General features: G+C 41.7%; 1 protein-coding gene across 1 annotated transcript; it reads left to right on the top strand.

Annotated features, from left to right (window-relative positions):
• Positions 1-8319: 8319 nt before the first annotated feature.
• On the top strand, positions 8320-11272 carry adoa (2-aminoethanethiol (cysteamine) dioxygenase a). Its single transcript, XM_054601562.1, has 2 exons — positions 8320-8909; positions 9858-11272. The coding sequence occupies exons 1-2, from the start codon at positions 8574-8576 to the stop codon at positions 10296-10298; spliced, it is 777 nt and encodes a 258-aa protein (XP_054457537.1). The 5' UTR covers positions 8320-8573; the 3' UTR covers positions 10299-11272.
• The last annotated feature ends 866 nt before the right edge of the window (positions 11273-12138 follow it).

Raw genomic sequence — 12138 nt, 5'->3', positions numbered from 1 at the left:
TGATGACAGAGAACAGGCGGCGTATTGACTGAACACAAAGGCCACGTTGACTGGTCGCGCTAAGTGATCCATAAGCAGCTGTTATCATTGTCTCATTGTTTCAATATGCTGATTCCAGGGGACAGAGGAATGTGTGTGCATGAATATTGCTGAAAGTGTTTGTGTGTGCGTGAGCAAATGCTTGTCCAGTCACACCTATACATTTGTGCATACCTGGATGATTGTGCACGTATGCACCTGTGCTTCCACCTGACTGTACACATATAAAAATTGTATGTGCGTTCGCCAAATGTGAATCAAACATATCTGTGTGTGTATGTGTTCGTATATTGCTATGCAAATTATGGACAGCCGGAGAATCACTTGTTCCATTCATAGTTCCTTGGCTGCAGCTCTGAGGACAGCATGGCGAAGCTTGCTTGACTTCTCTGCAATGTCAGTCATGCACATTTTAAACAGCCAGGGAATAATGTCGGCTTTATGTTCCGAGGAGCGGCAGTAAATGCAAATACAATCTCTGACAAACAGGGGTCTTTGCAACTTTGTCCTCAGTGAACGCATAATTCAATATTGTTTTATGCAACTTAAACTCAAGATGGCGAGATGCCCTTTCAGCAAATCAGCTCAAGCAAAGTCAGGACTGCTGCGTATCTTAAGACAAGTCGCTTTCACTCCCGACTCGTCAAATACTGACGCTTGGTCGGTGCCTATCAAAGTCTGATACCAACGAACGAGGCATACTCAAGTGTCTTTATGAGAAGCACCAGACTCCAGAGTCCAATGTAAACCCATTGTTAGAGCAACTGATGTAGTGTAAAGAGTGAGAAACACAGAACCTTTACTCAGGAGAACATTGTTTATGTAATTTACTTTTGTTGAGTAACATAACTACTTATTTTAAGTGTCAAACGGTCTTATTTTTAAACCTTATTTTTAATATTTTCCCAAGCTTAACCAAGTAGTTGTGTTGCCGTGACCTAACAAAGTAAACCTAAAACTAAGTAAACCTACGTTGAAAGATTATTTTGAAAAACACTGCATGCAGGCAAAAACTGTACACTCCCTGTGAACACTGAAATTTATTTGAAAAGGAACTATGCATGTGACGAGCGGAAACTTAACACGTAAAAGACCCCCTGACACAACCAAAACTCATAGTTTGAAGTGTAGAGCCACTGACCAAACGTCAGTATTTCAAGAGTTGGGAGTGAGAAATGTGTGGAAAGTGTGGCGTTTGGTCAGACAAAATACTCATCCAAAAAGTTTGATTAAGCCTTTAATCTGTTGTGGGGTTCATTGATAATGTCTTTGTCCATTGGCCATCTTGAGCACCGTTGGGCTGGTGACCAGTGAGTCACTGATCTACCAACCCCTAGACAATGGTGTTGTGCTGCATTAGGTTGAACTCATTTTGCTCTGCCTCCTGCTATCAATATACTTATATAGACCCTTTTACAGTTTGCAAACAATGATGACGTTCATAAATGAGCTCACCCAGTTTGGTGACAGAAGTACTGTGGAGTGCAATAGCTTGTCAAGCTCTGGTGGATAATGACCACCGAAGATCACAAATGCAACCTTAACAAACGGACTTTCCAGATCCGTGTGCTGTTAGTGCGTGGGTAGAATACACTAGTATTAGTATGTTAGTGGACCGAAAACCTAGCACGTAACCTTACACCAAATAGAAATTATGAGCATCAAAGGCACTAGATGCTTTGAAGTACTACAACGAGCAACCATGACGCATATGCCTGAAAGTCACCAGTTAACACGGTCATTTGCTAAACTAAAACACCTGTTGCTCTGAAACGGTTGTGATCCTGTCGAAAATTCTGTAGAACTTGAGTCCGCTGTTGGAATATCGATTCTGACAACCGAACAACCAGACATCATGATGCTGGTGATGGTTTAAATTGAATGTTTAAAGCTTGCTAACTAGTCTAGATGGCTGGGGCGAAACGCCACTTTAGTTGCCAACATGCACAGGCACATTTTTGACGACGTCGACTTTAAAAGGATCTATAATATTTGTCAGTTTTATTTTTAATCTATAAAACGTTGATTCAACCTAAAGTTAGCTTGCTTCTATGTAGGTCCCATTCACGCTTATTTTATGTTTGTAATATAATGCTTTTGTTCAAACTCAGCCACATGTGGGTTCATTGGCCATATTAATTGTCATTGCGTGGCATTATAACATTCATAATATCCAGATAGCAGATATTCACATGGATTATTGTCAGGGTTTGTTTTATACGGCACTTCATAATTTGCATTTAGTTTTCCATGATTGTCAAAGAAATGTAAATTTTATTTAAAGCAGTGAGGATGAGAGAGGCAAACCACTAAGCACGTTCCTTATTCCAACAAATATATTGTCCATTTTGTCATTTCCTGTTACTCCTTCTGGCCCATCGCCAAAAAATAACACCAATGTCAATGGGATCTTCAGCCTAAGAATCTGTTGCATGATTCATCAAATACTTTTACCAAAACCGCTGAGTCAGCTGAGGGCAGCTCCAAAACAAAGTGATGGTGTTTTTGCCCTATCATTTGCCACACATTTTCTCCAACATATATGATCTGTAGATATAAGATTTGTTGTAATTTAAGGAGTTATGAAAAATACTTTTCACGGCAGTGCATGGACTACAAAGGGTAGTTTTACATGTTTAACTGGTTATTTTATCATTTACTCCTTTTTCTCATCGCTCTTTAATTTAGTTTGTGGTAGTTATTTTACCCTTTGCAGTTAATTGTACAATTCCATTAGGCTCTGTTTTTTCCTCACTTTTAGAAATTTGTCCTTCTCCCATGTGTTACAGTAAGCAATAAGCACTTTAATTCGGCCATCTTGAATCTGTACAATTTGGTTTGAATTGTGTATCATATGCAAACCATCTCAGTTTCTTAACTGAGTCAATAGATTTAATTGCTTTATAACATAAAATCAGGTGTGAGAGGCAAAATTCATAAAGTGGCTCAAGTGGTCCTGATAAGTCATCACTCGTTTGTAATCCCCAATCATTGTTTGTACCAAGATACCCTTGCATACACTCTGCACCTCCTTCCATTTTGCCTCATACACAGGGGCGTATATATCATGGATGTATAAAGAGAACTGGATACAGCGCTGGAGGCAGCTCCCCATTAATAAAATAAATTCTGAAAGTTGCTCAGAGGCGCATGAAGCAAAGAAATTTTGACCTCCGAGTATAGAATTCAGAAGAAAATACCCGGATCATCCACCGATGTTCCGTATCCACAGGGCCCTTAGAGCAAGGGTACTAGCGTTTCCTTCAACCCCGCCTCCGGTCCAACCTGGTTCTCAGGCCCATTCACATGAACAGGGCAGGGAAACTAACTCGGCTATTGTGTATTTTACAACTTTTAGCACCTAATGATTAAAATAAGAGCTATTCATGTGTTCATACTGGGAAGTTGATTTAACTAATATATATATATATATATATATATATATATATATATATATATATATACAGTGGGGCAAAAAAGTATTTAGTCAGCCACCAATTGTGCAAGTTCTCCCACTTAAAAAGATGAGAGAGGCCTGTAATTTTCATCATAGGTATACCTAAACTATGAGAGACAAAATGAGAAACAAAATTCCTGAAAATCACATTGTCTGATTTTTAAAGAATATATTTGCAAATTATGGTGGAAAATAAGTATTTGGTCAATAACAAAAGTTCATCTCAATACTTTGTTATATACCCTTTGTTGGCAATGACAGAGGTCAAACGTTTTCTGTAAGTCTTCACAAGCTTTTCACACACTGTTGCTGGTATTTTGGCCCATTCCTCCATGCAGATCTCCTCTAGAGCAGTGATGTTTTGGGGCTGTCGCTGGGCAACACGGACTTTCAACTCCCTCCACAGATTTTCTATGGGGTTGAGATCTGGAGACTGGCTAGGCCACTCCAGGACCTTGAAATGCTTCTTACGAAGCCACTCCTTCGTTGCCCGGGCGGTGTGTTTGGGATCATTGTCATGCTGAAAGACCCAGCCACGTTTCATCTTCAATGCCCTTGCTGATGGAAGGAGGTTTTCACTCAAAATCTCACGATACATGGCCCCATTCATTCTTTCCTTTACACGGATCAGTCGTCCTGGTCCCCTTGCAGAAAAACAGCCCCAAAGCATGATGTTTCCACCCCCATGCTTCACAGTAGGTATGGTGTTCTTTGGATGCAACTCGGCATTCTTTCTCCTCCAAACACAACGAGTTGAGTTTTTACCAAAAAGTTCTATTTTGGTTTCATCTGACCATATGACATTCTCCCAATCCTCTTCTGGATCATCCAAATGCTCTCTAGCAAACTTCAGACGGGCCTGGACATGTACTGGCTTAAGCAGGGGGACACGTCTGGCACTGCAGGATTTGAGTCCCTGGCGGCGTAGTGTGTTACTGATGGTAGCCTTTGTTACTTTGGTCCCAGCTCTCTGCAGGTCATTCACTAGGTCCCCCGTGTGGTTCTGGGATTTTTGTTCACCGTTCTTGTGATCATTTTGGCCCCACGGGGTGAGATCTTGCGTGGAGCCCCAGATTGAGGGAGATTATCAGTGGTCTTGTATGTCTTCCATTTTCTAATAATTGCTCCCACAGTTGATTTCTTCACACCAAGCTGCTTACCTATTGCAGATTCAGTCTTCCCAGCCTGGTGCAGGTCTACAATTTTGTTTCTGGTGTCCTTTGACAGCTCTTTGGTCTTGGCCATAGTGGAGTTTGGAGTGTGACTGTTTGAGGTTGTGGACAGGTGTCTTTTATACTGATAACAAGTTCAAACAGGTGCCATTAATACAGGTAACGAGTGGAGGACAGAGGAGCCTCTTAAAGAAGAAGTTACAGGTCTGTGAGAGCCAGAAATCTTGCTTGTTTGTAGGTGACCAAATACTTATTTTACCGAGGAATTTACCAATTAATTCATTAAAAATCCTACAATGTGATTTCCTGGATTCTTTCTCTCATAGTTGAAGTGTACCTATGATGAAAATTACAGGCGTCTCTCATCTTTTTAAGTGGGAGAACTTGCACAATTGGTGGCTTACTAAATACTTTTTTGCCCCACTGTATATCCGGTGAGTTACATACTGTATGTCTTATTCCCAATGTTAGTCTATATAAAGTTTTTGATTATATGAATAATTTACAATTTTCTTCAGTACTTTTGTCATATACAGACATGCAATAAGGAGGTTGGATAACATGTCTTGTCAAATCTATGTTTGATCATGTGATGAGATGAAATAATGGTGTGTGTGTGTGTGTGTGTGTGTGTGTGTGTGTGTGTGTGTGTGTGTGTGTGTGTGTGTGTGTGTGTGTGTGTGTGTGTGTGTGTGTGTGTGTGTGTGTGTGTGTGTGTCGAGCCGAAGAGTTATACTCTTTAATTGGGCAGAAAAGGAAAGGTATAATCATTTGTCTATCATAATCATGATTATACATATATACCCACCTGGCCTTCACCTACAAAATGTCACTCAAAGAGACACATTCCTACAACAAACAGACGCAAAACAACTACAAATAGATGCAAAACAGCTTCAGAGAGACACAAAGAGACTCACAATGACTATGAAAATAGGCAAAACAACCTCAAAGAGACACAGAATGACTTCATTTGTGGTGTCGGACATTACTACTAAAAACGTTTAAAGCTCCACCCACCGAGATTTATCTCAGGTGATCGCTGTGTCTACACCAGTGCCTCTAAGAAAAGTTTTTAAGGGCTAAAACTCCAATCTTTGGAAAGCAGAATAAAAAATTGAACAAATGAGCTCATAGACTACCAGTCTGTCTGATCCTCTGCGATTTCAAATGGATTAAAATCATTTTCCACATGTTTTATCTAATGATGACGGGTCTCTAAGCAACGCGGTCTCATCTTCTAAAGCAACGACACTGCATGTGTCAACCGTACGGAAGTGTGTGTTTGTTTGTGTGTGTGTGTTTGTGAACCTGTAATGAACTGGCCTCATTAATTCTCAAGAGGATATAGCTTGCTTTGTGTCTCCCTCACTCGTCATGCAGAATCATCATACAAAATGCACCACGCACACAAATGCACTTAGTTACTCTCACAAAAAAGACACACTCGTAAAGAGGTACTCAAACCTGTGCCACTGTTCAATTGCTCTGCATGCAAACACACACACACACACACACTCATACGGACACAAGAGATCAGGAAAGCGCGTTTGCTTGGACAGTGTTTGTAATGTGGGCTACTCAGCCCTGTGCTTTGTTGTTGGGTTACCCATACTCACTTCCTTCTGCTCCAGAAGGCAGTGACAGGCCGAGGACACTACAACAGTCACAACAGCTTTTTGACTTCTCCATAGAGGGCAATTTGACATTGTTGTCGCTTCTCTCGACTGAAAGTCAGTGAGGCTCTGACATGGATGGATTAATGAACGGGCCTTCCAGGCACTCGCCCAGAGGACTAAACTGTCAGGGCAACCCACCTGGCCTTCACCTACAAAATGTCACTCAAAGAGACACATTCCTACAACAAACAGACACAAAACAACTACAAATAGATGCAAAACAGCTTCAGAGAGACACAAAGAGACTCACAATGACTATGAAAAGAGGCAACAACCTCAAAGAGACACAGATGACTACAAAGACACACAAAACAACCTCAAAGAGACACAGAATGACTACAAAGAGACACTAAACACCCTCAAAGAGACACATAATGACTACCAAGAGACACAAAGCAGCTACAAAGAGATACAGAATGACTACAAAGAGACACAAAGCAGCTACAAAGAGACATAGAATGACTACAAAGAGACACAAAGCAACTACATAGAGACACAAAGCAGCTACAAAGAGATACAGAATGACTACAAAGAGACACAAAGCAGCTACAAAGAGATACAGAATGACTACAAAGAAAAAAACAGTTCAGTTGTCTGTGCCTGCTAACGTAACCCATAAACTATTACAAAAGTGATTCATAGGACGTTTCCAGATGTGTCGCCTCTCTGTTTAAAGTGTACAGCTTTAAGCTGTATACAACACCTACATTTCAATCCAAGCCCCAGATGATCAAGAAAAAGCCTTCGAGAATAAATGCCTCTGACTCCCAGTTCCACATCTCACCTGACACAAGTACAACAAGGCTGCAGGTGCACAAAGTTACACATAAGTGCTTAGCACATAGGGCTGGGTATTGCTGCTCAATACGTTTAAGATATCATCTGAAATAACACAGTTCTCACTAGTATTGAAGCCCCTCCGGCCAAACAACACCTTCAATCGATCATTTTATATATATTTATTATTATTATTATTATTTTCGTGACCAGATCAAAATAAAAATACTATTTGTATCGTTTTGCTTGCAGCCAATCACAGCAAGTATTTTAATGCGACGTGTGATTGGCTCTGAACACAGAGATGTTTGTTTATCTCTCACATTGCTCTTGGTTTAAACAGAACTCTGTGTTTTCTGCAACAATAAAAACCTGAACGAACTCTTAACTCTGAACAGTGTCACAATGTCACAATGTAAAAATGGCATGTAGATGGTGTGACAGCCGGATGGAAAGATTGAATGCACCTTGTGAAGCAAACGCTGCTCTGTTCTATGATAATTATGTTCTGTGTGGGAATTATGTCAATCGATCTCTCACAGTTTGTGTGCATTACGTTTAATTTCAAAGTGTATGCTTTCTGCAGTTGTTTTGAAACCAGTCCATTAATTATAGAGCATGTATTTAAAAGGGCTTTTATGACAGTGTCATCTTTTAAGTTAATCGATTCTTCTTTTAATTTATTCATTTTACTTAATAGCTGAATTAATTTGATTTATAAATTTAATTCTGTATGTCGTGAAGGTTCAGAACAGATACAGTATGTGCAGTTCTATCTTAACAGAATTAATAAATGAAAAAGCTACAAGGCATCTATGGTCTCAACTCCTGGTCTCTGACGAAAAACCACTAAGAGATCTCATAGTGAGAAGTCTGCAGGATGTTAAGTTAGACGGGGAGGGCTGTGGAGAGTTCAATGGCCTGTCTGGCCTTTCCCTTTGCAACTCTGTACCATCCCTAGGGTACCTGGGAAATGTAGTCTGATTAAAATGCAAGCTGACTTAGTTTTGTATTGTTCTGAGTCTGTTAGTATAGTCCCCAATCCTGCACAAAGACACGCGCGTTTCTATCAAATAGGATCTGATTATGAAGTGCTTCGCTGTTCATGTTCACGTGAATAAGTTTACTTTTACATTTTGCGCTAGAACTACATATCCCACGTTGCTTTGAGTTTCGCGCGCAGGCTCCGTGAGCGTTGACCGAGGAGGCGAGTCGGTGGAAAATGACTAGAGGGGAGCTCTTATCCCGGGGTAAAAGTAGGCATTACGACCGGGAATTGCATTTTGTTTTTTTATTAAAGTTGTATTTTTGTATGTTTTGATCGCCGGCTGTCCAGCCCCGTAGGACGTCTGGTGACACTGAAGGGTTTTGAACACAGCTTTCCTCGCGTCGGAGCCTCGGAGCAGTGCCAGAGACCCCGCTCACCGCCCGGTCCTTCCCTCTGCCAGCATGCCGCGGGGCAACAGAACTCCTCTTATTCAGGAAATAGCAAAGCGAGCCTGCATCACATTTAAAGGCTTAACGTCTTCGGGCAGCGGGGACAATGTGCTCGCCGCGGACCAGCAGAGTGAACTTCTCTCCTTAGTGACCGCGGTCAGGGCTGCTGACCTGAAACTTGCTCTCCCGAAAACCAAGCCGAGCTCCGGGGCCGCGGGGCTCCAGAGACCGCCGGTCACCTACATGCACATCTGCGAGACGGAGGCGTTCAGCATGGGGGTGTTCCTGCTGAGGACCGGCGCCTCCATACCGCTCCACGACCACCCGGGCATGAACGGGATGCTGAAGGTCTCTCATGTCTCTCATGTCTGTCGTGCTAACCCGAACCCATTCTGTGTTCCGGCTAACACTCGTTTACTTTGTTTAAAAGTAACTTCTGCAGCTAGCTGTGGCTAGCCACGGCTAGCCACAGCTAGCCACGGAAATGCTAGGGAAATGCAGCACACACACAGACGTGACTTGAATCGGTTTTGTAAGTGTACATTTAATTAATCATAACATATTGGGTTGACCCTGGGTTTTGGGGCAAATTATAAAACTCCATATTTAATGTCCCTTTGTAGTCAACTAGAAATAGTACATTTAGCCTTTATTTTTCTATCAAAGAGATTGAATGGAATATGCGAGGGCGTGTTACCACCTCTTTACAAACACATGTGCACCCTTCACATCCAAGTGTCCCCGAAGTTCAAAAGCCCCACTTCATAACAATTATGATTTTGGTAATTGCATTTATTGCAAATTTGCACTGGGTCTGGAATTGATATCAAATGTTGTGGCCATGTCTTGTAGAATGACAATCTCCAATTGAATTTTGATTTTGATTATTTCAGTTATCATGCTCAAATTGTGCAGATTCCTGAATACATTTCCACATTTCCTTAAACTAATGCAAATCAAATATGATTCAATTTTAGGAACACAGGATTTCATGGAAACTATAGTTACAGGGTCCATGAACAATGGGGGATCGGTAGGAACTGACATCAAAATTTTGATCCGGGGTCCGCCTGTGGCCAAAACCGATTTGAGCTACTTGTTGATCTGTGCAGATACTGATCTTATGAAACTGATAGAGTAGCAGCCAGAAGTAACTAATCCATGCAACTTTAACAACGTCATTTTATAAACTTTGTAGAAAACTGTAGGAATGTATTGTAAGTATTGCCACGGTGACCATATGTACTGGTGTCATCAGTAGGATTGTCTTCTGACTGTATACTGTCTCTTGTTCAGGTTCTCTACGGGAAGTTGAGCCTCCGCTGTTTTGACAAGCTGGAAGACAATCTAACCGCCGGCGCCGCCCCACCTCACTTCGAGCCCCCGTTGGCTCCATTCCAGACGGCCTCCCTGCGACGCTCCGTGCTCAGCTCAGTCGCAGAGTACTCTGAGGACAGTGGGCCGTGCCTCCTCACCCCTCTCCAGGATAACCTCCACCAGATCGACACGGTGGAGGGGCCCGCCGCTTTCCTGGACATTCTGGCGCCTCCGTACAATCCAGACGACGGGCGGGACTGTCACTATTACAAAGTCCTGCAAACTGTGGCAGAGGGGGGGACGGATGGAAGGAGCGGCGAGGTGCAGCAGGGAGAGGAGACGTGGCTGCTGGAAATCCCACAGCCAGAGGACTTCTGGTGTGGCGGGGAACCCTACCCAGGCCCTGCAGTCTTCTTCTAAATGCAGCCTCTGATCAGAGGAACTATCCTTCCTTAAATGACGGTGATAACATAGTGACATCTATCTACAAGAGGAGACTTACTTTTGCTCTGCCCCACGGGAAAGTCAAAACATGAGGGTCATTATAACCTGAGACTCAAAGGGATTTGGTGCCTTGCTCATGGGTGCTACAGCAGAGCAGAGGCCTGTATAAACAGAGGCTTGAACTCAGAATAAGGACCACTGAACAGCCTTCGATAAAATTATCAATGATCTACTGAGAGAAAAAGAGTCGACACAAGGAATGTGCATTTCCTAATGTATTATTTTTTTTGTTGCACCGTTCTGTTGCCTTGTACACACATGAATGTCATTAGCCAACCGTTCTGTGAATGCTGGGGTGTCATTAGGATCTCTTATCTTCCGTGTGGCTTGGAAAGGCTTTACACATAATTTTTTCCACTCTGCTGCAGAGGACCTCCGCGTGGTCACATGTCTCAATGCCAACGCGTGCAACTCGAGACGCACCTGGCTTACTTGTGAATATGCAATATGTAGTTATTAACAGTGCTATTTTTAATGCACATGCTTTATTTCACGTATGCCATATTACCATATCCAAAAAAGACACTACATAGTCTCGTATCACGATATTGATATAAAATCAATACATGGTATATGATACATAATATTGAGACTGCTGAAGCTTCAGAACCAGTCCAGAAGTCTTTAGAAAAGAATGACATTTTAAGATGGAAGCTGTGTTTGAGAACATTTGCATGCCCTAAAGCCGACACGCCTCCACTCTTCACTGCCTTGTAGCTTGATGAACACTACACCATTCCTATCTATGTGTCACTTTAGCTCACATCTCTGCGGTCACACGGCTCCTTTAGCCTGTCAGCCTGCACAAGGGTCTGCCTGCCAGTTTGACAATGATTCTGTTACTCTGATGTTGAATGTATGTGGATCAATAAAGTAGATGGAAATAATCATGGAACATCTATTTTGTATGCTGTCTGTCTACTTTGTAGTCCTGTAGTGTTTGTGATGGTCAGCACAGCCATCCCCACCGCTGCACATTTCGCCTTGTAATGTAGCGTTTAATATCTGTTGTCCATGGGTCAACATAAGTTCAAAGAATTTGACAGTTGGATCAATTTAACCGTACTAAAGTTTAATACTAGCATGGGTGGATGGGCTCTGTCTTAAGACGGATATCTTTGTCAAATGTAAATTATTTGTTCCATCATAGTCCGTTTATTAATTACCGTTTATGCTGAAAATTCACAAGTGCTGCACGAGTTCTGTGGGAAAACTTTTAGCCGTGTGCTGTTAGCAACTTACTTGTTTAACACTTGAACCACTGGTGTATTAGGAAATATTTCAGTGTGCCGTCGGGATAAGACACAGTGTAACTTTTTTCTTTTACTGACAGATGTAGATTATTTTTTGCCTTTTAAAGATTGTAAAGATTACAATTACAGCTACTTTTTTTATTTTTGTTCTAAAATATAGTTGGATAGTTAAAATATGTACAACTTCAGTAAGGAGAGAAATAGCATAATCTCTGAAGGTAAAATCATTTATTTTATAAAAACATGCATAAATTGGTGCCTTTGCTATTGGGATGAAAATCCTGCCCACAATGCACCAAATAAAATTCAATCAGGAGAGACTTCAATGAAATTGAACAATAATTTATTACACATGCATAAGAATGAATAGTACAAAGTCTTTGGTTATTGGACTCCATGGCCAAGCCTTATATCAGAGGGGCCCAACGCTGAGATCAGCGAAGCACAATCCCCCTGGAGTCCAGACACTGGTGGTGGTGGTGATGATTCAATTCAATTCAGAT

The sequence above is a fragment of the Anoplopoma fimbria genome, chromosome 7 (genome assembly GCF_027596085.1).
Source record: "Anoplopoma fimbria isolate UVic2021 breed Golden Eagle Sablefish chromosome 7, Afim_UVic_2022, whole genome shotgun sequence".
Lineage (NCBI taxonomy): Eukaryota > Metazoa > Chordata > Actinopteri > Perciformes > Anoplopomatidae > Anoplopoma > Anoplopoma fimbria.
The sequence above is the reverse complement of the archived record's forward strand: the minus strand, read 5'-3'. Positions and strand labels throughout refer to the sequence as shown.

What these genes read in the sequence shown, in the direction of transcription:
- adoa (XM_054601562.1), top strand. Translation starts at nt 8,574, where the DNA reads ATGCCGCGGGGCAACAGAACTCCTCTTATTCAGGAAATAGCAAAGCGA. An exon ending in GCATGAACGGGATGCTGAAG is followed by an intron (nt 8,910 to 9,857) that starts GTCTCTCATGTC and finishes TCTCTTGTTCAG; the next exon opens with GTTCTCTACGGGAAGTTGAG.